At 52.4% G+C, this 24,574-nt stretch overlaps 5 protein-coding genes across 5 annotated transcripts; 3 read left to right on the forward strand and 2 right to left on the reverse strand.

Moving 5' to 3' along the window:
- Positions 1–18: 18 nt before the first annotated feature.
- Positions 19–5,331, reverse strand: TGME49_226050 (hypothetical protein). Its single transcript, XM_002366227.2, has 5 exons — positions 3,467–5,331; positions 3,054–3,150; positions 2,270–2,468; positions 1,746–1,846; positions 19–1,617 (listed from the first exon to the last, which is right to left on the reverse strand). The coding sequence occupies exons 1-5, from the start codon at positions 4,764–4,766 to the stop codon at positions 990–992; spliced, it is 2,325 nt and encodes a 774-aa protein (XP_002366268.2). The 5' UTR covers positions 4,767–5,331; the 3' UTR covers positions 19–989.
- TGME49_226040 (EF hand domain-containing protein) lies at positions 5,118–8,147 on the forward strand. The gene has a single exon (XM_002366226.2). It carries the CDS (start codon positions 6,793–6,795, stop codon positions 7,300–7,302), a length of 510 nt encoding a protein of 169 aa, XP_002366267.1. The 5' UTR covers positions 5,118–6,792; the 3' UTR covers positions 7,303–8,147.
- A 279-nt stretch (positions 8,148–8,426) lies between these two features.
- On the forward strand, positions 8,427–12,324 carry TGME49_226030 (AGC kinase). The gene is made up of 8 exons (XM_002366225.2): positions 8,427–9,392; positions 9,907–10,314; positions 10,430–10,590; positions 10,706–10,890; positions 10,987–11,132; positions 11,240–11,387; positions 11,519–11,687; positions 11,836–12,324. The coding sequence occupies exons 2-8, from the start codon at positions 10,188–10,190 to the stop codon at positions 11,929–11,931; spliced, it is 1,032 nt and encodes a 343-aa protein (XP_002366266.1). The 5' UTR covers positions 8,427–9,392; positions 9,907–10,187; the 3' UTR covers positions 11,932–12,324.
- A 1,195-nt stretch (positions 12,325–13,519) lies between these two features.
- TGME49_220025 (hypothetical protein) lies at positions 13,520–19,050 on the forward strand. Its single transcript, XM_018779865.1, has 22 exons — positions 13,520–13,698; positions 14,609–14,975; positions 15,030–15,102; positions 15,157–15,394; positions 15,446–15,617; positions 15,676–15,694; positions 15,761–15,974; positions 16,029–16,174; positions 16,239–16,259; positions 16,319–16,370; positions 16,424–16,594; positions 16,650–16,808; positions 16,878–17,087; positions 17,142–17,258; positions 17,313–17,403; positions 17,464–17,609; positions 17,667–17,861; positions 17,916–17,984; positions 18,079–18,309; positions 18,363–18,416; positions 18,475–18,685; positions 18,739–19,050. Exons 2-22 carry the CDS (start codon positions 14,924–14,926, stop codon positions 18,825–18,827), a joined length of 2,730 nt encoding a protein of 909 aa, XP_018636019.1. The 5' UTR covers positions 13,520–13,698; positions 14,609–14,923; the 3' UTR covers positions 18,828–19,050.
- Positions 17,989–24,302, reverse strand: TGME49_226020 (transporter, major facilitator family protein). The gene is made up of 9 exons (XM_002366224.2): positions 22,587–24,302; positions 21,986–22,156; positions 21,531–21,683; positions 21,187–21,362; positions 20,673–20,953; positions 20,208–20,433; positions 19,819–19,991; positions 19,477–19,720; positions 17,989–19,351 (listed from the first exon to the last, which is right to left on the reverse strand). Exons 1-9 carry the CDS (start codon positions 22,690–22,692, stop codon positions 19,112–19,114), a joined length of 1,770 nt encoding a protein of 589 aa, XP_002366265.1. The 5' UTR covers positions 22,693–24,302; the 3' UTR covers positions 17,989–19,111.
- Positions 24,303–24,574: the final 272 nt, after the last annotated feature.

Below are 24,574 nucleotides of genomic sequence, written 5' to 3' on the forward strand. Positions count from 1 at the left end.
TAAAGATAGGCGTCACTCGATCGAAAGGTTTACGTAGTCGCGATTCGCTTCTCACGACGTTTCTGCACAGCCCAGAGGTGTGTCGCGTGAGTTTCTCTTCCCTCTGAGGGTGTTGAAAGAGCGACTGTGTCGCGTCTTTTTTCAGGATGTTCGTTCCAAGTCGAACCTTTGGTCTTTTCTCTTGGAGAAAAACTGGACAAAGTGTGAGCCGTTGATCACCTCGGAAGGCCCTTCACCGGTCGAGGGGACGAAGACGCATAGTCAGCGCCAGGCGGCTTCTTCGCAGTTCCCTTGCACCCCACACTTCAGAGCAAACTGTCTCTTTCCCGACCCCATATTTCGTCGCCGACCTGGAAACGCGTGGAGACGTCTTGACGAGGCGCGAACCTCAGCGAAACAGCTTCTCTCGCGACGCCCGGGCAAGAACGTTCGTTCGCAAACAAACTGAAAATCTGAACGTGTGTTCGACCTTTCGGTTCTCAGTCCCCAGTTCTCCCATCGACGTCTCTGTCGGTCGCTGAGCTGCTCACAGCGCCTTCCAGTCACTTTTTTCCTTCCGACCGACGCGGTTGGAGTTCGACCTGCGCGAGGTTCGAGAACGGCCGGGGGCGAGTTCCCCATTTTCCAGAACGCATGAAAAAAATCATGTATACCAACTATGATTACAGGTGCACTCCGGTGGTCAAATCAACTGCAGGAGCACCTCGTGTACTTGCCAGCGCTGGACATCTAGGCAAAAAGCTGTTCCCTCTACTGTACAAAAGAAGGCTTCACGGCGTTCAGTCGACCAGTCTGGCGACTCCAGCCTCAGTTGCGAAGACGTCTTTACTCGCAGTTGTGGGGAACCCAGCAGACACAGAGAAAGAAGTCCAGATCTGTTCTAGACACCTCGAGGAAGGACCTCGAGGCGTCGTCTTTCCATATCCTCGTAGACAGTGTTGCTCTCCTCTCTGGACTCCCATGTCTTCTTCTCTCTCCCCGCTGACTCCTCATTTGCTCCCTTTTCCACTCTTCTTCGACGCAGGCGCTTCGCACCGCGCAACTTTCGCCGCTGAGCCTCGGTCATGTTCTTCCTCGACCGACGGCGCCCTGCGCCTCCGTCTGACCGTCTTCCCTTGGCTGTGTTCCTCCACCTTCTTCGTCCTTGTTCTCTTATCTCTCTTCTCTGCTTTTTCTGTCGTGGCTGTCCCCCCACGAGACTCTCCACGACTCAGACTCGGCTGCGCCTCTGGTGCCCGCCTGCGGTCTCTCGGCGCGGCCGCTCGACTTCCAGAGGCCGACAGGGGTTGTGTGTCGGGAACTGTGTCCGAGTCCTGTTCCTCGAACGCGTTTTCTTCTCTCTTTTCTCTCTTGGACGCTGGCGACGCGGCTTCGGCGGCAGGAACGTCGAAAGGCCGTGGCGAACGCAGGCGGCGCGGAGGCGCAGCAGACGCTGGAGAGGAGACCGACGCGTCCTCGAGGGAGGCGGCTGTGCTTTGCGCGGTTTCAGCCAGTTTCTCCAGAGGCACTGAGCCGCCGCGTCGACCGTGCGAGGCAGGCTGTCGCACCTCTTCGAGAGTCAAGAAGCCATGGCCCTGCACTTCCACGCAGCCGCATGTCGCGTTCGGAGTTCCGCATCTGAGGGGAGGAAACGAAGAAGTCGCGGAAGAAGAACTCAAGACAAATGGAGAAACCTTCGCTCCGGGCGCGACGTTGTGTCTCGGAAACTCTGACACAGTTCAGCAGCTCCCGTTCGTCAGACTTACACGTAACAGAATTTGTAGCCGCAGCGACAGCGCATGCGGTGACACCCCGACTCCAGGTGAACTGTCGCGCCGCATTGCCTGCAGTCCCTGAGGTTCTCCGTCTGCGAAAGGATCCGGAAAAGAACGCAAATCCGACACAAATCGAGAAGAATTCATTCGTGCCACAGGGTCAGTTCCCTGCAACAGAAGTACCACTAAACGAAAACGCCTTATCCTCGAAGAACAAGCAAAACGTCGCCAGAAATTCTTGGGTTTCCCTGGAGCTTTTTCAAAAATCACAACATGAAAAACGCATGGGTGGAAGCCTGGAAACGGGATGCACGAACGCCGGGGTGCAGATGTGTCTGCGCGTCTCACGGGGATTCGGCGAAAGAGAAGTCTCTGCAGAGACACAGACATTCACTGAGGGGAATGGACCCCAATTTCCTTCAATTTTTTGCATTTCTCTGAAACAGAGGTTTGATCGCACCTTGAGTTTGCGTCCTTTCGAAACCGAGTATTTCTGCATTTCATCCTCTCCTTACTTTCTTGTATTCTTCGAAAGCAGCGTCCAGTCGACGCAGGTTGCGCCAGAAGGAAAGTTTCTTCTTCTGCACTTTGCCGGGCGCCGCGCGGCCTGCCTTGGTTCTCGTCTCCGGACGAAGAGACGAAGCGAAGTTCTGAGAGCTCCACGCTTCCTCGCAGCTCGCCGCTTCGTGGGCAGCCGCCCCACAAATCAAGCATCTGCGGCGCACGGTAGGAAAGGGAGCAATACTCCCAGGTTCAGACGCACAGGGAAGGGCTCGGGGTTCGGGGAGTCCCCGAAGTTGCCATCAACCGAAGAAATGAAAAAGTTCCCAGGAGCGACGGATGCAGCCACGAACACGAGGCAACAACTGGCCAGCCCCTGGAGGTGAACGGAGTTTCTTTTTCGACGCCGCACAGAAGATGGAGAGAGACTATCCTTCCCGGACACAGCGCCGAAGTCCATCGACCTGTTCAGGCTGCCGCGGGCACTGGCACAATACACGGGCGGCGAGAAGTCTCGGGAGGACGTTCACTTGGGGACTGCGTGGCGGGAAGAGACAGGCGCATTTCCTCGACATATGTCGGGGCTAACAACGAAGCGCGATCCCGTGAGCACAGACACCACTGGGCACTTGATCCCGCAGAAGTGACTTCTTAACCATAAAAACGAAACCTTCTCCTCTCACTGGAGAGAGCGCGTTTTTTCTGGCTGTGGAGGCCCAGCTCGACACCTCATCGCAAGGCCGAGAAAGGCGGAAAAAAAACCAAAAGGCTCCCCAACGTGAAGAACGGGAGTCTCACCTGCGCTTGCACTTTGGGCAAGGTTCGCCGCCGCGGCGCTCGGCTTCGTTGCTCGGCCACTCTGCGTCGACGGGCCACCAAAAGGCGTACCCGCAGTCTGGAGGCAGGACAGGTGCAGAAAGCCATGGTCTGTGGAGAGAGGCAAACCTTTCGAACTGTCCTGTCAAGCTGAACCACGGACGCGCCGCTCCATACCGCCCTGCGAGAAGCTGCGGCAACATCTGCCCTTTTCTCTCCGAACGCATGCGCCGACCGCGGGGCCTTTGCGGAACAAGGCCTTCGTCTGCCCCCCCTTTTCTGGAGATGGCAGCGAGAGTTCGACCTCGCGGCGTCTCGATTCTGTCCTGTTCTCTCGCTGCGACTGCGACGGAGAGAAAGCCTCAAAATCCCCGTCAGCACACAAAAAGTCTCACCAGGGTCGAGACACCGGACGACGTCCCCGGCGCTATCGGCGTACGCTTCAATCGTTCTCTGCAGGTAGACACGGTAAAGTTCCTGTCCGTCGTTGTCCGTCTTGTATGTGGACTGAGACGCGGTGCCAGCAAGTCCCTGGGGCTGGTTTTCCTTCTGAGCGGAGTCGCTGTCGGAAATCCCCCGTCCCGCAGCTGCAGCAGCGCCGCTCGCATCGGACGAGGAAATGGCGGCCGCGATGTCACCAAGCGTCACATCAGCGAAGGCGGCAGAGCGCGAAGGACGCCAGGAAGCTGTTTTGCTCCCGATGCTCTTTCGAGTGTCTCTGCGGTTCTTCGACAAAGGAGAGGCGAGAGTCGCAGACGAGAGCCGCACCGCGCCGGTTGAGTTCGCGCGCGGATTTTCCGCGTTTCCGCAAGACCTATGAAGCGCCGCATCATCGCCGGGGTCGGCTGCGGCGTCGCTGTCTTCGACACTGTCTTCTGTCCCGGAGGAGAGAAGAAGGCGGCGAATGACGCTCTGAGGCACAGCGGCTCTGCAGTCGGCGAGAGGGCAACGCAGAATGGCCGCGCCTGGGGAGGCGTCCTCGCGCGCAGAGGTACTGGAGAGCACTTGACAGTTCTGAAGAGAAAACGTCACGTACTGGCGAAAGCAAACAGTGTGAAGACGATGGGGGCTTGCGTCTTGACCAGGTCGGGCGTCGTCTGGGGTGTCTGCGAGAGAGTTCTCCGGCCGCGAGGTGGCTGTGAACGGCGCGGCGCTCGCGCCTGCGGAACGCTTGGAGAAGCAGCCGAGAGCTATGCAAGAGTCCGTGGCGAGCATCGGCTCTAGGCAAATGCTGCAGCGCTCAGAAGGCGGCGCAGCCTCGTGGCCAGCCGGCGGGTGCCTCCTCTCTGAAGGGAACGAGGGCGAGTCTGCAACTCCAGGCGACTGCGCCTCGCCTTCGGTCTCTCCCGGGGAGCTGGCCACCTGGCGCAGAACGTCGCCGAACGCTTGCAGGAGGCCGCGCGCGCTCCGGAGAGCGGGTAGGTTTTTTCGACTGGGCCGCGTCAAAGGATTTTGACGAAACAGACCTTTGCGTTCCATGACGAGGCGAGAGCGCGTGAACTCGAAGCAACAAATGACGAAAATGCCGCACGGCGCGCTCAGGCGACGCTCGAGACGCTGCGGGGTACGGAAGTGCCTAGGGGAAACAGGCCCAAAAGGTCGCAGCAAAAAGGCGCGGAGAAAGGCACTCCTGATGGTTCGCCGTCGACGAAAGAGAAAACGCCAAAACCTAAGAGACGGTGCAAGGGAGTTCATTCGAAGTTCTGCCGGACACAAACCGCGGACTCCGCTCGGCGGAACATGCTGCGGCACTCCGTTCGAGACGGCGACAATTTGGCGGTGGCTCCCGCGGTGTGTCCAGGAAGTGGAGATGAAACCACTGCTTCTTCCTGGATTTCAGTCGATTTGAGTTCGCAGACGCTCTACGCGATCCATCGGCGGTAAACCACGAGTCTTCAAAAAGCGACGACCCGCGTTTGAGCGCAGAAAGCAGAAAGCCTCGACTGCAGGCCGCATATAGGTCTCGACATCGGGCAGAACCAACAGCGGGCAGCGCCCTACTCAGAGGTTTGTCAGAAGATGCACATGGAAATGTCGAGGCGAAACGGAAGACCTTTTCCAACGAAAATCCAGTAGCAAACAGGAAATGGCACTTTGAGGAGAGACACACACACGAAAAACCACAAACCGACATGGACAAAGGCGTCGAGGGTGCAGACAGCAGCGCACGCACCGCTTCAGCACACCTCTCCAGCAACAGAAGCTCGCGTTTACCTAGCGAAAAAGCAATCGGAAGTGTTGTGAGTGCACCCGGTAGCAACGGAACGAAAGACAACGACAAAGCGGAAAAGACACGCACACGATTGTGAGTGCCCTGCATGCGCGCTGTGTTTCCCTGTCGCGTTCGTCTCACTGGCTCACGACGACGAGGAACGCCTGGCTTTTCAACAGGGATTCCGTGTTCACATCCTCCATCACAGACAACAATCGTTCGTTGTTCTTCTGGCGTTTCACACAAAAGTGAGAGTTTCGGAGAAGGCGCTTTCCTCCTTGAGAAGGCGGAACTGCGCAACATCCGGCCCTCTGAAGCATAGTGAAGACACCAAGAGCCGAGCAGATGCGCTCACGCGCCGCCAACGGGTCGTCTCTGCCATGACTAGATGAAAAAGCTCGTGCGATAGACTAGCCAGTGCTGATATTTAGTCTTGTGCAAAACAACTGAAAGTCTCATCAACATCACTTGACAGGGTCTCCCCAGAGAGTCTCCGTTTCATGCCACAGGATTTGCCGAAGAAGCCAACGAGTGGCCACCCTCGGTCAGCGAGCATCGACTGGCTACCTGCAACCAGCTGCGCCAGTTCGTCGCCAAGAGAAAATGCCTTACCGCTAGCGCTGTGACGGTGTTCTCTTGCTGAATCTTTTGTAAGTTACGTAGAGTGAAGATTTGAGCTTCCACTTGGAGAAACGGCTCCGCGTTCGGATGTTCTAGCCCACTGCGGTTGTGCACCGGGAGTGTAGCGCAGATTTCGTGCGGCACGGGTTCCGTGCGACCGTTGACACGGCCATGCATTTCTTTTCAGTTCGCCTGGGCGAACTGTCTCGTAGTTCTAGCATGTTCTTCACGTTGGCAGGGAACGTTCCAGATTTTCTTTCCAGTGCGACGTGTAAAAGGGCTTTCCGTTGCTAGTCTGCCAAGTGCAACACTTTCGGTTTTTTTCCGATCAGCCGCGCCTGTCCATTTGAGGCGGAAGCGACCTCCACTTGCAGGCTTTTGCCCTGCGTCTTGTTCAACGCGCTCTTCGCGTTCCACGGGAGTTCCAAGTTTTCGTGCGTTGTTTGACCTGGTGCATCCAGCAAGAAAAACCCTGGACGCTCTCCGTTCAATTCTTTGCGTGAATACAGGGGCTGGCGTATGGCGTGGACACCCAGTGCTCGCTACCCAGCGCCGATTGTTTTTTAGTTTGAGCCACCAAGGAGGAGAACGGAAGGGTAATTCGACTTCTCAGGCTCGTGTCTTGTCAAAGAGCTGCCGAAAGGGAAAGTGGTAGGCCGCGAGCATCTCCTACGGTCGACGCCACAGTGTTCGTCTGTCAGTATTCAGCTGTGTTTATTTGGTTCCACTCGCAGGTAAAACGGAGCTCTCTGCCGGGGTTTTTCCGGGAACTCCGTGACGTTGCTGGTGCGAAACACTTTCTTCTGCGCATGTGTGCGTTGAAGGGATCTGCAGAAAGACAAAACCCGTACGGGCCTCCGTCAGGCGAGGTGCAGAGAGCAAGTCACGATGGCAGAATTTCAGTATCTTTGCAAGTTTTGTTTCTGTTTGACGGACGACGATGGAGACGGCAAGGTTAAAGTGTCTCAACTGGGCACCATGCTTCGCATGTTGGGACAGATATGGTCGTACGCGTCCATTTTGAAGGTGGAGAAGGAGCTGGGCGACAGGCCCGTGACCCTGGACACATTTCTCCGCATTGCTAAACAAAAGAGACTGGAGGAAGCCAAGGCTCGGAAGAAGCCGATAAGCGAACAGATGGTACAGGTCTACGGCATTTCCACCGACATTGGCCTGAGTGCAGATGAGATCAATGAACTCAAAGTTTGCTTCGACGTTTTTGATCCGGAGGGCCGGGGGGTTTGCTCAGTGAAGGACGTTAGTCAGGTCCTTTCGTGTCTTGGCGAACAGCTATCGCCAGCGGATGTTGAAACACTTTTGGCGCTAGAGAATTTCGACGGGGCAGAGCATCTGCGGTTTGCCGATTTCTGTGCCATATTCAGTCGTTTGCAACGGTAGGTGCGGGGTTACTGTCTGAGCATGTTACGTGGACCAGCGATTCGCCGCTGTGTTGTCTTCGCAATCGCTCAGCTTCGCCTCTGTGAATTTCCAAATGTCTACATGAACTTTTCTGACCCAAATATTCTGCACGCTGAACCCCGTGTCACCGAATGGGACTCTATCGTTTTTCGGTAGTTGACAACACAACAAAGCAGGGATGACGGCTGCTAAAGCGCGACAGCATTTCCATTTTCACTCCATTTTGAAATATTATTCGTCGACTGGATGATCCGGGGCTGCCCTCATGGGCGTCGTTGCGAGTTCCGCCTCCAGTTCGCCGTTGCTAATGTCGCCGTTGCTGCTAAGTCAGACAGAGTTGATTGGTGTGGTGTACGTCTGGCTACTCATGCTGAGGCACGAGGCGATGCACGACTTTCAAAGTGCGAAACAGCGACTAAGGAATCGAGAGACACACGAATACTGGATAGACTTGCGCGCTGCTGTACCGCAATCGAGAAAGCGCACGTCTGGGCCTTGTTCGACGCAGCAATATTCATTTCGTGGATAGTTGCTATCACGTACCGCGCGCAGTGTTCTTAAATATCATCGTTGTGTGCTTGGGATTCATGTTGTGTAATGCTACGTTGGCTTGTATACGGAGGTATATTAGCTGACGCTCAGTTAGACAAGAGAAAAGATACAGTTGGTTGCATCCGTAACATCGTCCGCTACCGCGGCGCTCGTACAACCAGTTACGAGACTGCTGCCCAACACAGTGAAGGAGATAGTGGATGATAGGCGGATCGTTCAGTGAGAGGACCGCTCGACTTAAATGGCATGCCACCGTTCGAAGGATTTCGAGAACCGTGATCTGCGTGCATCAGCTTCCTGAATGTGGGTTCGCTGCAACGTCACTCAGGTTTCACCTATCTTCCACTCTCAGAGAACCAATGAATTCTTCAGTAAATCTGTTTTCCTTCAGAAATTCCCTTTCAGTGTCGGATATGGGACTTCCTTAATGTTCTACCGAGAAATGATGCGACCTTCCACCCCCCCCCCTTTGCACAAACGTGGCTGGGCTCTCGCACACCCCTGTGAAACAAAGGGACTGTCGACAGCCTTTCACAAAGATGGTCTTGTGTTGTACCAGTCTTGCAGAAATATTTCATTTTTAGAGGGTGCGAGTCACCTCACCCCCGTTCCACTGTGTAGTACTTCGCAAGAGGAGATGCATTCACGTTGTAGCTGTGGCTTTTCAAATGCCAACTCTATGTGCTCCCAGGCGAACGGGACGCACACTGCAGGTGACTGGACTGGCTTATCAAAGTTTCTGCCCATTTGACGAGTCTTCGGCATTGTCTTGTATTGAAGACTTCCCTTACAACACGACTATCGGCGCTATCGGGACTGGTGGACTGGTACCGGCGCGGGAAGTGAGTGACTGGTTCCTAACTGTTCTGACGGTACATCAGTAAAACTTTCGGAAATGCCGAGTGTATGCAGTTGAGTATCCAGCTTTCTCTGAGCTTGGCATTCTTTGAGGGAGTAGTAATTTTGCGACGATACCTCCTGGAACTCATCCCGGTGCATAAAATAGTACTATGGAGGCGCCCGGGCGTCGGAGTGGACCTCGAGGCTGCCACGAGTCACGCCTCATCCTTGCCGCAAACAGGGGAATGTTTGCCGCAGCGTCGAGAACTCCCAGGAAAGAGTCCGTTCTCGGAATCGCGGAAAATCTTATGCGTGAACAGGCAGGCGGAAGCGGGGTTTGGATGTCACGAAATATTTAGTGACACGAAAGGAAGCTTCCGCCGACGTGGAAGCTGATGTGCGATAGGGGTTGCGGTGCTTATAGCGGCGTACCAGGAACTCGCCTGCGCGGCCGGCCTGCCAGCCACACGGTTTCCCGTTCCTGGGTAATCACGAAAGAAATGCGAGAACGATGCAGGGGTTGCATTTGCCTTTTCGCGCGCTAACTTGTGGGCTTTTTTCCCGATGAACGACTCGCGAAGTGCTTTTCTCTTGGCGAACGAGGAAATTGTTCGGGACGTTCTCCCATTCTTCGAACGGCTGAACAGGCGACAAAACTGCTTGATGCGCGGGCGCATGTAAGCAGATGTGCCAACGGGGAATCCACGCTCTGCTTGCAACACCCCTCCTCTGCGGCTCGGTTTTCGTGGGAGGGTCATTTGCTTCTCATATCTTTGCAGCTCTGGGAGCTTAGCTGGTTGTGCTGCTTTGTTCGTGGAAATCCTCGCGATTAACGGGGAGTTCGGTGTCTGTATTCTGGCCGCCGATGCCCAAAAGCCTGGCACAGGCCGTTCTCGCAGCAGTAACTAGTTTCTGGAAGCCTTCCTAAGCTCGTCTTCGTGAAAGATTCGTCAGTGTGTGGTTTTTTTGCGGTCCGGCTCTTCCTTTTGTGTCAGATCGTCTTCCATCCTCAAGACAATCGCAGAGTGTCCACTCCCGTTCCATGTTTCAATGCGCTGCACTGTCCGGGGCCATCGAGAGCAGGAAGCCGCTTCTCCAGTCAGGCGATTGTCTCTAACTCTTTTTCGTTTCCGCGCGCTAAAGACGGCTCTTTCTTTGCGGCTGCTTCTGTGTGTTTGGGATTCTCTGCAGTCGGTTTTCGCTTCTTCTCTCCTGGGAGACACGGCTGCGTGCCGCGTAGGTCCCCTGACAGAGCCGTGAATCTGAAAGCGGCGGGCCAAGAGGAAGTCAGGGAAAATAACGTAGGGAGCTGCGATCAATTGTCGACTCGTGCTCCGTCAAATTTTGTTCGGCTGCCAGTGCCGAGCGAGGAACACAGGGAAGCGGTATCGAAACACCTCCCAACGACGACGCTGCTGCGACATTGGCCAATAATCTTCTTTGGACTCAGCGATCCTATTCGATTGGCTGAAATGGATCTTTTTCGCCGTCTAATTCCCTCAAACAAGGATGGGTCAGGTGACCATTCCCAGCGGGGGCGCTTGCCGCCCAATAAATGCGTCATGTCCAACTTCAACTTTGGTCCTACCCTTGGCACAGGTAAAAACAAGGTGACTGAGTTAGAAGAGTTTCCATTAGGAGAGGGACGAAGGAGCGACTGCTTACGGGGAGAATCCGAATGAGTACTGGAGGCGATGTGTGTTCGCATTTTCAGGTTCTTTTGGGCGTGTGTTCATGGCGAAACGGAAGGACGACCCTCATGCACCTCCAGTCGCAATCAAGAGGCTGAAGAAAGCGGCGGTTATCCGTCAGAAACAAGTTGATCACATTCTCTCAGAGAAGAGAATCCTTCAGATGATCAATCATCCGTTCACGGTAAGCAGAAACCGTCAGAATGGCGGTAGTTGTGAACCGTGGGGAAGGCGAGGCGTGGGCGCTATCACCTCGGTGCGATCACTTCATTCCATGACTGGTGTGGCATGTACCGCAGGTCAACATGCTTGGGACGTTCAAGGACGATCGCTACCTCTACATCGTCATGGAATACGTTATCGGCGGCGAATTTTTCACTCTTCTTAGAAAGACGAGACGCTTCGAGAACGATGCTGCGCGGTTCTATGCTGCGCAAGTCACTCTGATTTTTGAGTACCTGCACGACCGTAACATCATCTACAGGTACGTTCCATACGAAGATTTGCTCGATTTTTGTGGCTTTCGCTGGGACCTGTGGCACTTCTACTATTTTTTTCTCCGCGTTTTCTGTGAATTCAGAGATCTCAAGCCTGAAAATTTGCTGGTCGATGCCGAAGGCTACTTGAAGCTGACAGATTTCGGTTTCGCCAAAGTCATCGAGTACCGCACATACACACTGTGTGGAACTCCAGAATACATCGCTCCGGAGGTGCTTCTGAACAAAGGTAAGTACAGCCCCCCGTAGCAACAGCATGTTGAAAGGAGACAATACATTTTAAGAAGATGCGCGTAACTCTGGAGACGAGATACGGCTGGTTGTCCTTTTTTGTAGGGCATGGGAAGCCGGTTGACTGGTGGACGCTGGGAATCCTGATCTACGAGATGATTCTCGGCTATCCTCCCTTCTTTGACGACGAGCCCATGGGAGTTTACCAGAAAATTTTGGGAGGCCGGATAGCGTTTCCGAAATTCTTTGATAAGTAAGTTTTAATCCAGTTTGACACGACCAGCTGTCTGATGGTCGGGCTGCACGTCAATGGACGGTCTGTGGGCAAGGTCGATGTACAGTGAGTCAGGCGTTGTCACATGTGGATGTGTGTGTATTCTTCAGGAACGCTAAACTTCTCGTAAAGCGCTTGCTAACCCCTGACCTTGCTCAGCGGTACGGTAACTTGAAAAACGGGGTGGCCGACGTCAAGGACCACAGGTGGTTCGCTGGATTCGATTGGAACGCATGTTTAAAGAAAAGCCTGCCTTCGCCTTACAAGCCTCCTGTCAAGGTAAGCGATTCGGGGAAATGAACAGTTTGTGCAGCTCTCTGCAGTTAACTTTAGCCTGTATGTCTGATGCCTCTATATTGTTTGGACTGGTAGCTTTTCTGTACGGCCAGCATGTTTCTGGTATGTGCTCTTGTGTTCTGTGCCATAGGGAATGGATGACACTTCCAACTTTGAGGCATACCCAGAGTCAACTGAACAAGCGCCTCCTGTCACGGGCACCATGGACCCTTTCACGTCGTGGTAATCTTGGACCATTTTGTGTCGCTGTGGCAGCTACGCCATAGCCACTGTTTTAATCCTGTATGCAGGCAGGTACTTTCACACAAGTGTACTTTCCAATCGACCTTTCCCAATAAGCATGAATACATACAGTGAGACTATACTGTGTTGTCGGCAAGGCTGCTTGTGCGCCGTAGATTGCCGAGGCAGATGTGAAACGTGGGTTTACCCATTACTCCCGCTGAATCCTGTGTCTTTAATCCTCGGTCGTATATTCCTTTCTGTACTATCTTACTGGAAAAAACCGTCTCGTGTTTCGCCGTACCGGACGAAGTTACGGTACAGCTTGTTAAAATGCCCTGCTCTTCCTTAAGTCCGGACTCGAAAGGAGTTGGCAATCGTTTGCCTGAAAAGCGCGTTTGACAGTAGCTTAGGAAACGTTGATATCGCCCATGGCTCTAGGCCCTGTGCTAACGCGATTTCAGTCGGACACCGTTTCTCGTTTTTGCCTGATCACCACTCCCTTCTAGCACGGTGTCTACTTGTCTGTTGCCGGTTCACGTGGCCGATGAGTTGGGGCTGCACATGCGTTCATCGCTGTGGCGGCAGCCCAAGTGGTCAGTGCTTTTATTCGAACGTAGAGCGTCTGATGTGCTCCCGGCGACGACTGGCTGACACGTACAGACTTGTCCATCACTGGTGGTGTCACTCAAAGTAGGCCGCAGCGCACGCAATATGCAGTCACTGCAGTGGTGGCGGCAAAACACGAAGAAGATTCGTGTTCATGAGGTAATCATCGGGGGGGGCTTGCGGCAAAGTTAGTCAGGAGCGGATGCAAGCGTTGTCACGGCAGTTACTCTCTACTGAATAAGTGGAGTTAGTACAACGCGCTGCCGTATTCCAGGTGGTACCACCAGTCCGCGGGCTCAGACGTGCACGCCAGCATTGTACAAGAAGTACTACACTGTCATATTTAGGATCCCTCGCCGGGAACCTGGTCGATCAGACAGTGGCAACTCACTGAGCGAGTGTTCTCAGCGCTGGCTGATACATATGAGTTAACACGTATCTGTCCAAGGTTAGCCAGTTGTTCCGCTAAGATGTAGTAGCTTAATTTTCGCGCACCGTAGTCATCCTGGTATAGCAAAAGCACATACTTTAACTTGCCACATGTACTATCGATTGCCAGCAAGGTTGGTACCAGCGAAAGCATGAAAGACATAACAATTGAAGTACAGGATCCGTGTGCTGTACAGACACCGCATTCAGTCGTGCGAGTCGGTCATACTGGACAGAAGGCGCTGGACGGTTTCTCATGATTGAAGTGGGCATTGCCGACATCATCTTTATTCAGAGCTATAAATTTCAGTTCACACGTGAAGATGGAGGAAAGACAGTTTTTTTCGGTTCTAACCCCAGCACTGCTTTTTCGCAGTAAAAACCATGGCAAACATCAACCGATACTTTTTTCGGACAGCCTCGGCAGAACGATGTGTTGCAACTGCGTGACTGAGTTCATTACCTCGCAGGTTCCCACTTTCAGCAAGGCTGCTGCAATGCAAGAGCTTCATAGATTTCTGGAAAGACGGCGTCGTCCAACCGAAGGATCCATGGCAGACGCTGTTTTATGTCGTTCGACTAGGATTGTTGCAGTGACCGTACGCTACTTGTTCTGGGGATGAACGGGTTTCAAAGTTATTTCTCTCCCCTGGTTCTAGGTAGATCTCCTTGTGGATCTAGGTGCGGCTCTAGCAGATGAGCAGTCAGTTGCTACTGCAGATACTGCGATTCAGTAAGAAAGTGCACTTTACGGCGCTGCGACCACTGGATATACCGACTTCAGACTCACTGTTTCCATCATCCGCAACGACTTCGCAAATGCAGAGATGGAAATGAGGACAGGTCTTGCAGAGGCCGTACTGCAAGATATCTTTAGTGGCTTGGAAAATGGAGACCGCCGTTGTCTTAGTTTTGTGCTTCTTCTTCTAAGGGCCGTCGTAGACGCAGTTCCTTACTTCATCACAACGCTCTATCAGGTAACGGCAACTATTGTCATTAGCCTTTGCTCACCGCCTTCTCGTTACAACGTGTGTGCAGCATCCTCGTCTCACAGAGATAGCACTTGGAATCCTGGAGTCGTTAGGCGACGACGACCTTGACAGCAGTGGTTCTATTGTGTTCCTTTTGACGAGGCTGATACATGCTCACGGGGGACTTGATGTCCGAGAAAGCGTGCAGCGCATCATAGGCATAACATGTTCTGTTTTTATGAAAGCGCCTCCAGATTCCTCTTTCAGCCTGCATGCGCTCGGGTTCCTCACTATTATTTCCGAGGACGATTCGCTCTTCCCAGCCCTGTTACACAACGATGAAGCCTTACAGAAGACAGCGGAGGCATTCCAGGCCATTCTCGTTGCTAGAACCTTGCCCCCTGAGGTGCAAACTTGTGCGGTGGTACTGATAAGCCGGATCCTTAAAGGGCGGCCTGCAGCAGCAACAAGAATTTTCCAGGAAGAAGCAAGCGTGGTCGAGTGGCTTCTCGAAACAGTGAGAAATGGAGTCCCAGAAGTCCGCCCAGCGGCACTGTCGTGCTTGAAGCAGCATTTCTTCGCTGATTCACTCTTTATCGAGCGTCATTCAAGGTTCGGTGAGATAAGTGGTGCAGATTAGGCCAAACGCTCACTCTATTGACTCTCATGTAGCGTTCGGAATGCTTCTCGAAATGCTAGTCGGACAGAACGACAGCGAGGAGCTTCTCCTAGCGCTCTGCAGCTTGTTGCCTAGTATTGAGGTGAATTGCACTTTAGCCTTCACAGCTACCAGAATCTCACACTCAAACGCAGAGCTTAGGTGGCAGAGCCGAGGAAATCTTCCGAATAGTCCTTGTTCTTGACCAGTACATCGGCGTAGGCAGTCAGGGTGCAGATGGGCAGACGGATAGGTTCTACGATTCCCCGGAAGCAGTATATCATCTGCTGAAGACAAAGCAGGCGGATGTATCGGAGGGACAACGTAGCATGTTGAGCTCCACTGCCATCCTCCTAAATATCTGTTCTCGCCTCCTCGCTAGTAAGTTAGCCCACAAAATGAAGAGAGGTGCCAGAAAAAGAAGTCCTTTTCCAGCCTTCGACAAAACTCTTCCCGCAGCTGTTGACGAGGAAAGCGAGGGTTGTTTGGATCGTCTATGGGCAAGAATGTAAAACGATTTTTCAACTTTTGATATGCTGACATCAACTGCAGCCTGCTCTAGTCTCAGCACCGTGTTCAGGCTTGCGCAACTTGTCGAAAACGACTTGCGTGTCAACACTGATGGATATAAGAGGGCGAAGGAGTTACTCGCATTGCTCTGTTCAATATTGACAAATACTGTCGATCTCCAAAGACGAAACGCATCTGCCATGGTCACTGCAAGTGAAGGTTATAGCGCAGAGCGACAATGGATTTGCCTGTTGCTTGCTGTGTGGGTCCGTGTGGCCACAGTTTTCTGGGTAAGTGGTTACACACTTTGAATGGATTCAAACTTAAAGGGCCGGCCTCAGTCTGCAGAGGACATTTGCGCAGAAGCGCCGTGGCCGAGCCTTGTAAAATGCGCTGCTGAAATTATTTCGAGACTCGCCGTTTTCGAGGGGGTTAGAGAGCGGGGTCGAGAAAGCTGTAAGCAAGCGGCTGAACTTCTGTGCAGAGAAAAGGCAAATTTCAGAAGAACGCTTGGTAAGGAATTGGTTTAAAAGCTGCTACTTTCCTTTCTACATAGTGGCCCCTATTTCAGTGTTATGTAGCCTTATTCCGTAAGCGGCATCAAAAGTAAACTGCTCACTAGTACGCAAACGACAGAAAACGATGTTGACCTTCAGTCGAATCATCGCCTCTAACAACGGAAACTGGCAGACTAAGAAAGAAACATCATATCTGGAACAACTGACATGCGTGCTCAGCTTTATCATCAATCCCATCATCGGAGAGCAAGGAGACGCCGCGCCTCTTCTCACCAAGCTCGAGGTTCACGATGGAGTGCAGTCTCTCATTCTCCGCCTAGTAAAACCAGACCAGAAGTCTCTGGTCCAGCCCGTAAGAATGCTGGATTTTGCCGATCGGTGCAAGGAAAATCCACCTTGCTTACAGTTTTCAGACCTCGCCACCTGCTGTGCAGCAGCCCTTGTTTTCGTCCACTATGTTCAAGGCGTGGTTTCGTCATCAGACAGAGCGTTTATCGATCCGACTGCTTGGAAGGACAGAAATACGACTCTGGATACCGACGGCGCAGCATCGTGAGTTTCCACTTTTGTCGTGTCAACGGAAGATGAATACGCTACTATCCTTGCCCATATGTAGCCTTCAGCGTTCCTCTGAAATGTAGGCTTCCTGTTGACCTGTGCAATAACAGTATCATAATTTATGCATCCTTTTCCCAGTTTGCCTTGGGAAGCGACGCTGCTGCGACTGTTGTCGTGTCCCGAAGACAAGGTGTGTAATGCTTCATCGCCTGTCGCGAGCTTGTCCCCACGGGGTCCCTTCAGAACAGAAGAATCCATTCACGCTTCCAATTTTGCGCGGCAGCTCGCTTGGTGTCCGATCCGTCTAGCTGCTTCACAATCCTTCGACAGCAACTCCTAAGGTCAACAGAACACTTTACGTATGACGAATGGCGTTTTTGGCACGACGATGAGAGACAGGGACACTTTGAAAAGGTGAGTGATCACTTCAGTTGTCGAGAAATTTGCGTCTCTATATCTAGATTATTAGGTTATTACTCTCTTGCTTGGTTCAGAAGAAAGCCAAACTACAGGAGAGCAAGATTTCCAACTACTAACGAGCTTTGCTGAGCTCCTCCTTCTCTTTGACCTTCAAACTCACCAGACTAAACACTCAAGCACTCTTTCACAAATAATATCTAGGAACAAAGTACGGAAATGCAAACCACTTAAACACTACTGCAGTGTTATTCACCATTTGTTTCGTAATGTGATGTAGGCACTGGTCACTGTCCTAGTCTCGCGGGACTCGGCTATTGCGACTGGGACTGCAGCATGGCTTTTGTGTCACATCTCGAACAGGCCAGATGCTGATCCCCCACTCGTCCGAAGTTCTCTTATTCTGCGCCTGCTCGACTCACTATTCGACACGAGCCAACGCACTACAAACACCGTGCCCTCAGTGTGCTCTTTTCCTTTCGCTGTTGACGTGAGTTCAGTTTTAACTCAAGAGGTTTCATCGATGAGATGTACTGGCTGTCAGTACCTAACGACAATTCTGAAGCGTCGTTCTGCTTTCGACGAAGCGGACACGATCGAGTTGGCCTATCGTACAATAAAGATAGCAAAACTAGCCTGCGAGAGCATTCTCCCCACCCCGGTGTGCAAAGCTTCTATGATGTTAAATCAATAACATTATAATGAGAACCGCCAGGCGGGCCAAGAGCATCCCAAGATGCTACGAAGTGTAACATGCTTGTCGGTGAATCTGATCTGCTACTGCCGCAAACAAGGTCACAGCAACTGTAGGTGCAAGACAAAAATAAACTGCACTTTCCCCTCGCTTTACCTGATAGGCGGTTTAGGCTTGAACATCTTGCGCACGGCTACATCACTGCACCGTCTACTACAAATCATCATATGCCCACCAGCAAGTCCATTTGACGCAGAAACAGTGGCGCTAGCATTGTTCTGCGTGAGCTTCCTAGTGCTTCCTGTCGGGAGCTCAGAGGTGGGTTGTAACTCTCTTCACACTTGCTGGTTAGTCATTGACATGTTCGCTTCTTAGAAGAGCTCCAGGATGTGGTCTTTCATCGAACCCCCCCAACCCTTACGACGATTTGTGCTGGATCCAAATTCGTACGATAAGGACGACAACAGACCGTCGCTAAATTCTAGTTTTTGGGCAACGCTGGTCAATCACACCGATAATCATGTCCGCGCTGCTGCCGCATCAGTGCTATCGGGCTACTTCCTCACGGAAGTAAGAGAGAATTGACTTCATCATGCGAATCTTTATTAGAGCTACCGCACCCAGGCAAAACCGGACGCACAAGCGGATGACATCCTCGCCGTAATCATGAGCGCAGTCGATGGAGTATTTCAGGTACGGACACCTCCATAATGGGAAGCAATAACTTCCCCGCCAAACGCAGTCGGAAACAAGTGATGGATGAACGATAACGCTTGTGCCACCTTAGGACCTTGACGACACGGAGACCGTGGACCTCTTGATTACCTTGCTCAACGCCGTTTTTCTAAGCAATGCTTGCGACATACTCGCCCGCACATGCTTTCTTCACTCTGTATTTTCGTTGGCTATTATGTTCGACGTCGCCGTACTTCCAATTCCGTTCGCTGGAACCGGCACAGATGATTCTCACGCATGCCGCACCGTGGCTCACGCACCACGTGTACTGTTCTGCTGTATAGTAAGCCCGCTTCTAAAAGACTGTCCAAGACATCCTCCAACTGCGCTTCTCAGTTGCTTGAAGCGTTGCCTTGCTGGTTCGATCCTAGGTTGCTTCTAGACATTGAAGTGAGGAAACTAGGTTCCGACGACTGTCAACCCCAGGCGCGCTTACGCTTGCTCGCAGGTTGTTAAAAACCTCCTTCGTGAACTTCGTGCCGCCCCCCCGAATTCCCCGGCTAGGGCATGCCTTCTTCGACTGATCAACAAACTGGAATACCTAGACAACGCCTGGGAGCTTTCTGAAGAAGAAAAGTCCGTGACGGGCTCCATCGTGACCCGGGCGAAAGAGGCGATGTCCGTGCTCGTGCCCGATCGGCATTTCGAGAAAACGACAGGTCTGAGAGATCCATGACTACATAATTTCCATAGTACTAAATGTGCGCCGCAGCAGGTGTCGATGAATTGTCTGACCTTTCAAATCTCGTCAGAGATATTGTCCTCTCAAATCTCGTTCCTACCGAACTTAAGTCGCTTTGAAACTCGTATGAAGCTACCTCTCATGACACGATCTGTTCTAGCATGTCGGTATTGACAGTGTCAGTACGTATCTGAGAAGGAACAGTGTTACCGAAGATACTGTTATGTGCACAGAGTACCACTCTGCGAGTCTTAACTTAAATGTACCGCGTCTGCGAGCATGATAGACACCAATATAACTTTGAGAACGCTTCGATTTAGTTCTGACATAGACAACAGAAGACGAGGGCTGGTCGCGCCTGGCTGACCCACGATCCCCGGCAATTTTTCAGCACGTACATCATTTACGGAACGTATCTGATCCCACTACGGTCGCCATGTGAGCTGGCCAGTGAACCAACTTCCATTCCCACTTGTTGCAGGAAAGAGGACCCCCGACTCATGTTTTGCTGATCACCCGCGTCGGCAGACTCCATGCGTCTGTTGATAGGTACATTATCATATGGAGGAAGCGGCGCTCCTCCATACAGAGGGTCAGCGACAAATTCGCCATCCATACGCCTCTGAATAGCGGTCAAAATATCCTGCAAACACAGACGCAGCAGCGACCACACTGTGATGCCTGGCGTCTCCCAACTATCGTTGTCGGGACTGCTCTTCAACCTCGCCACCATCTGTGCTGTTTGACCATCTGGGAGTACGCACTTACCTCATGACTTTTCCTCGTGATTGGATACAGAATCATCGACGGGGTGATGAAAATGAGCATCAACGCCAGTGCAGCGCCGTAGCCAACTCTGATCGTCATGATCACAGCCTCTGGTTCAGCTTCTCCCATTTTCTTTGTGCCATCGTATCCGAAGTGTTCGAGCAGCAACAGCATTACTTCGAGAGCAACTCCAGCCATGATGTTCGCGAAAAACATGAACACACCGGCAAATCGCGCTTCGTGCCTGAGAAAAACACCAATTTCGCACGTAATTAAATCGGTCATCAGCTGCGCCCTTTTCCCGGCAAAAGGGGATTATCCTTGGCGAAAATGCAAGCTTACCTTGCTCCCGTTTTGAATTCGTCGTAGTCTACAACATCGGGTTTCATGGCCTCCGGCGTTGCGAAGTAGCCTCCCATTGCCAGTCCTCCAAGAACGGACAACGTGATGAACAAATCATTCTCCCCTGGCTTCACGAAGAGGGCGGAAAGACCCAAGAAGAGGGCGAGCCAATACTGCCAAACGCACAGCCAAACAAGAAGTACCGAACATACAGTTGACTGAAAATCTTCAATCGTGAAAAACCTCAAGGAAGCGCAAATTCGGTTCTGGGCGCCTTTGGTATAACTCGTTTTTAGACAACGGACCAAACGTGTTTCCGCAGTGCTGTTCTTTTCAGATACTCCTCAAAGTCAGCTTGTGGCAGGCAGTGGAATAATATCTCAACTTACTCCCGCAAGCAGGAACCTCCACTTTTTCTCCATTCCGACGTAGGAACTCCCGAGGAAAACCCACAGGGGCATTCCTGCAACCGCGCTTGCTGTGAACAGCAGCGGTGCCCAATCGGTCGCGAAAGCTGACTGGGTCACGTGCTTGCAGAAGTACGGGAGCATCATCGGTGTCACTGCACCGGCCATGATTGTGCAGGAATAGCACACGATGAGCAAGAAGAATGGCCTGCAGAAAAACGCGAATCTAACGTCGTGAGGAACAGTGCATCCGTTCATCGATGCGGCATATTACGGCAACTCTATTCGAAGAGGGAGACGCCACGATATCCCCCCCAAAACAACGTGTCTCAACTACATTATGCCTGTGCGTGCCAGCTGACGGGACTGCGGCAGTTTTTTGTCACCTCCAGTGCTATCAGCCGACCGAACGGCATTTCACCTAAGTGTGCTGATTATTGGGCTTACAGATTTAGGAACATTTGCTTCGCGGAGTCGACACCCATCATGATCCACTCGCCGAACGTCTGTGACTCGATAACGCCGCTGTAGTCCATCTGGACAGTTTCCTCTTTGATCACGATGAGCATGATCAATGTCCCAACGACAAAGAGACCACCGTACACGCATGCAAGGACCGTGAACCGGAAACGGACTGCCTCAAAAGAGGAACCAAGCGCACTCCCGAGAATTCCGTGAAGAAGACCACAGGACGTTGATCCGACTGTAACAACCGAAACAGCAATTGCCTGCAGAACATTGCGTCACAGACAAGATGAATTCGTTTCGCTGTAGCACCACAATGGCAGGCCTTCGTACGATGAACAAGGGGGCCACCGGCAATCGTGAGACGCGAAAATTCCTATACCAGAAGTGCGCCTCCATACGTCCGAAACGTCGCCATGAAGCCGCGAACATCGAGATGAGTTTATGTCTTTCGACACTTCCTACATCAGAGCAACTTTTAGCGACCCCGACATACCTGCAGTTTCGTGCGCTCGTCATAGTCGAAAGTCAACTGGGCGCCGAGGGCCTGGTAAGTGACTTCATTGCAACCCCACGAAACTCCAAGAAGAATGGCAAAGCAAAAGGCCCATTCCACGAGGCCGTTTTCGGAAGTTAACGCCGCAGGCGGCCCCATTAAGCACATAAAGGTTACTGTACAGAAAAAACGCATCATTCGAGAACAGCCGCGTGATCTCGAGACCATATGGCCGTCTGGCGTGACTCACTCGGCAGCTTGAGGCGACCCTGTCGCACACGACGATCATCCGCTATGACGAGTGGCTAATCTGCGATGCTTGTTAACGTGGAGACTTTCCTTACTGGCGTGAAGTAAAGCGGAGACTGCCAAATAGGGCTTTCGTCGCCCGAGCTTCATTTGGACCCAGCCCCCCGTTATGTCGCTGGCCCATCCGAAAAGGGGCTCCGACGCCGCGTACATGATCATGAGGCACAGCTGAATTTTCCCGACAGTACCTACAGTCGACACAGCAGACACGCGGAACAACTATATACGTCAGAAAAACTGGTTCAAGTATCGTCTGTGGGCTATATCCATACGAGGTGATGACGTCCTCCTATATTTTGAGCTCGCGTGATAAAAAAAGTAAAATCCCCTTTAGAGTTCGCGGTGCATTCCGTAGGGACCTGCCTCTACTTGATACAAAAGTACACTACAATTCCTTGCTTCACATGAAGGTAACGCTACCGCATCATGCTAGCTACCACATAGTACACTAAAGAAAACGAAAAGTCTCGCAAACCGTTCCACTGCTTACCGGCACTGACTCCCATGACATCAGTATAGAAGTAGGCTGCGAAAGTCGTCAAAGTGAAGTTCATTCCACCAGCACCAATCATAGGTGCCGCGTAGGAAAGAAGGTAAGACCAGGGAAGATGCTTCATGCGCCGCGCCGTCAGCCCCTTGCTTGAAAGCTTCTCGGGTCTACCTGAGGGTAAAAAAGACGAGTAGTAGCCACCAGCACCACACCGGCCATCGCCGAGAAAATATCGGCACCTTTTGAATCGACGAAAAGCGCTGTCTGAAACCGGACATGCACTACGGCATACACGTCACCCTAAACCCTTTCCACCAGAGAAGCGGAGGTTGAGGTCCACGCCTGCATAAAAACACCGTTCGCGGCAGCAGATGACTGTGAAAGTCACTGCAGGCGGCATCACTCACGTGGTGGAACAACGCTTCTACCGAAAACACACAAAGCGCCGCCGACACCCAGGGACGTACGATGACGCTAAAACATTTCCGAGGACAGGCGAACCGATGCGACATGCATCCCGTGGATGCCGCTGGGGACGGCGAACTCCCTCCATTGTGGTTGAGCTTAGTTTGAGTTAGATCTCTACAGCCACACAACTTACTGTCTAATCCTTGAATATTGAACTCGTCCGTTGTTTCCTCTGTGGAACGTCGCTGGTCTCGGAGCGACCGCTGGCGGCCCTCCTTTTGTAAGCTCATATTCACCATGGTGGCTCAGATGAGAAAGCACGGGTGGCGACCGCCGTATTTCTTCTAGAAGAAAGATCCAAAATGGACCTTGTTATACCTGGCCTAGTCGGGGATGCACCGCGCTATACGGACTTAGAGAGGAGGTAATACGGAAGGAAAGAACAAGAACTCGGGGAACTACTTCGTCCACAGGAACGCGAAGCGCTGGAGTTTTAGCTGTAACACAGCCAGGGTTGGGGTCATTTTACTTCCCTTCGCTTGTGAGATGGCGGAAATGTTCAAATTTTCGACCAACGGGCTTGAAATCGCTAACCGGGGAGAGAACGGACGCTCGGGTGGTCCGGGTGGAGATTCGTCGCACGGTCAGGAAGGTGAAGGGAGAAAAACATCAGAGCCCAAAGCGGGAAATAACTGCAGGGGGATGCCACATGCATAACCGCCGTAAAATGTTACTCGTCGCAGATAAAACCATTTCGGACACCTCCTGTGATCCGTACCTCTAATCGAAGACTCTCTCGGCAGTTAACTACCTACCAGCCACCCCGGACTGGCAGTCGCTTCCAGACCGCCACGATTCGGGGAAAAACTGCTTTTATTACGTTGACTTCTATATCCGTCACAAACGACACTGCATACTTTTACCGATTCCGTCTGCTATGTTTGGCGCTTGATCCTTGAACAAGAACGGTCCCGAGAGACACGCCACCTCCCATGGATGAGCATCGCATCAACTCCCCTGTGCAGTCTCGAGCTCGCCGCTCGCTTGTCACGCTGGCCTCCGTTAGCCACTGTACCGAGAAGTCATGCAAAATCACGCAGAGGAAATGCAGACCCAGAGCCGACCCGACATCTGATGCCGTGCTGCCAGCACGAGTTACTGTGTGTTTTCAGCTCTCAGTGTGTTCCTTACCTTCCCAAATAAAAACGTTTCGGCTGTAGGCACTAGCTGACTGTGGGAGGAGCTGGAAAGGCAGACGCAAGTGTGTGGTCGGGTCTCGACAGCTGGTGATCGGGAAATGTGGGTGTGACGAGGATGGTGATTATGCTGAACGACTGAAATTTACGGCAGGCAGAATGATAGAGTCGTTGTGCGTTGATTAGATAACTGGATCGCCGGAGTGAGAACTTCGTTTGTCTATTGCGTGTGGTCAACTGTAGTTTCAGTGTGAACTGATCGACAGAAACCGGCACACTCCCCGTTAGAAACGAGCGGCTGGTAGAGATACCAGCGACGCTGGGGAACAGCTGGACTTCCTGTGGACGACCAACCTGGGTGCCCCGGGCTGCGAAACTTTGGGTTCTCAATACATGTGGGGGTGATGCAAATTCCAATAATGGCATTTCCACGCACCTCAAGAAACGCGACTAGCGTTCTGTAGAACAGACGGTCCGGAACGGCAGCCCACAGGCAGCTCTAAACACTCTGTACGCCGGGGTAGATACCAATCCACGATATACGACTTGTCGATCAGCTGCATCGTATACCGAAATTGAACCCTTCACAGTCAAGAGATCTGAATTGCGCCGGCTCTGCTGCTTAGTCGGATAAAGGCTGTTGTGCAAACCGAAGTCGAGGAAGTAGTTTGCCTCATGCGTCTCTGAAAAAACGGCCCCCCCACCACATTCACAAGCTCGTTTCGAATGCCAAACTCAAGGGGGCGCCACATTTTGGAGATATCATAATATGTCTGATACGACGGGGGAGCATTAGTAGTGTGGTGAGGTGCCGAACCGAATTTCCGAGGTCTCGCCACACACACCGGCTCGGTTTTGAGCATCATGAGTCTTCTTTCGACCCACGGAATCCACGAGGTAGCACCATATCGCTTGATGTAGCTTTGTCATGCGTTTTTGTCAGCTCGGATGAGACGCTTCCAAAAAGCACAGAACAGACGCATCT

This window comes from Toxoplasma gondii, chromosome X (genome assembly GCF_000006565.2).
Source record: "Toxoplasma gondii ME49 chromosome X, whole genome shotgun sequence".
NCBI classification, from domain to species: Eukaryota; Apicomplexa; class Conoidasida; order Eucoccidiorida; family Sarcocystidae; genus Toxoplasma; species Toxoplasma gondii.

Bases quoted from the DNA above. Each gene is read 5' to 3' on its own strand.
- TGME49_226050 (XM_002366227.2), bottom strand. From the start codon at position 4,766: ATGAACTCCCTTGCACCGTCTCTTAGGTTTTGGCGTTTTCTCTTTCGT. The intron at 3,151-3,466 runs GTGAGACTTTTT...TCCTGCCTCCAG, and splicing joins CGTCCGGTGTCTCGACCCTG to ACTGCGGGTACGCCTTTTGG. The intron at 2,469-3,053 runs GTGAGACTCCCG...CGTGCGCCGCAG, and splicing joins TGCCCAAAGTGCAAGCGCAG to ATGCTTGATTTGTGGGGCGG.
- TGME49_220025 (XM_018779865.1), top strand. From the start codon at position 14,924: ATGTTGAGCTCCACTGCCATCCTCCTAAATATCTGTTCTCGCCTCCTC. The intron at 15,103-15,156 runs GTAAAACGATTT...AGCCTGCTCTAG, and splicing joins GATCGTCTATGGGCAAGAAT to TCTCAGCACCGTGTTCAGGC. The intron at 15,975-16,028 runs GTAAGAATGCTG...CCTTGCTTACAG, and splicing joins AGAAGTCTCTGGTCCAGCCC to TTTTCAGACCTCGCCACCTG.
- TGME49_226040 (XM_002366226.2), top strand. From the start codon at position 6,793: ATGGCAGAATTTCAGTATCTTTGCAAGTTTTGTTTCTGTTTGACGGAC.
- TGME49_226020 (XM_002366224.2), bottom strand. From the start codon at position 22,692: ATGGTGAATATGAGCTTACAAAAGGAGGGCCGCCAGCGGTCGCTCCGA. The intron at 22,157-22,586 runs GTAAGTTGTGTG...TTTTACCCTCAG, and splicing joins CAATATTCAAGGATTAGACA to GTAGACCCGAGAAGCTTTCA. The intron at 19,721-19,818 runs GTAAGCTTGCAT...TGTTTTTCTCAG, and splicing joins GAATTCAAAACGGGAGCAAG to GCACGAAGCGCGATTTGCCG.
- TGME49_226030 (XM_002366225.2), top strand. From the start codon at position 10,188: ATGGATCTTTTTCGCCGTCTAATTCCCTCAAACAAGGATGGGTCAGGT. The intron at 10,891-10,986 runs GTACGTTCCATA...CTGTGAATTCAG, and splicing joins GACCGTAACATCATCTACAG to AGATCTCAAGCCTGAAAATT. The intron at 11,388-11,518 runs GTAAGTTTTAAT...TGTATTCTTCAG, and splicing joins TTTCCGAAATTCTTTGATAA to GAACGCTAAACTTCTCGTAA.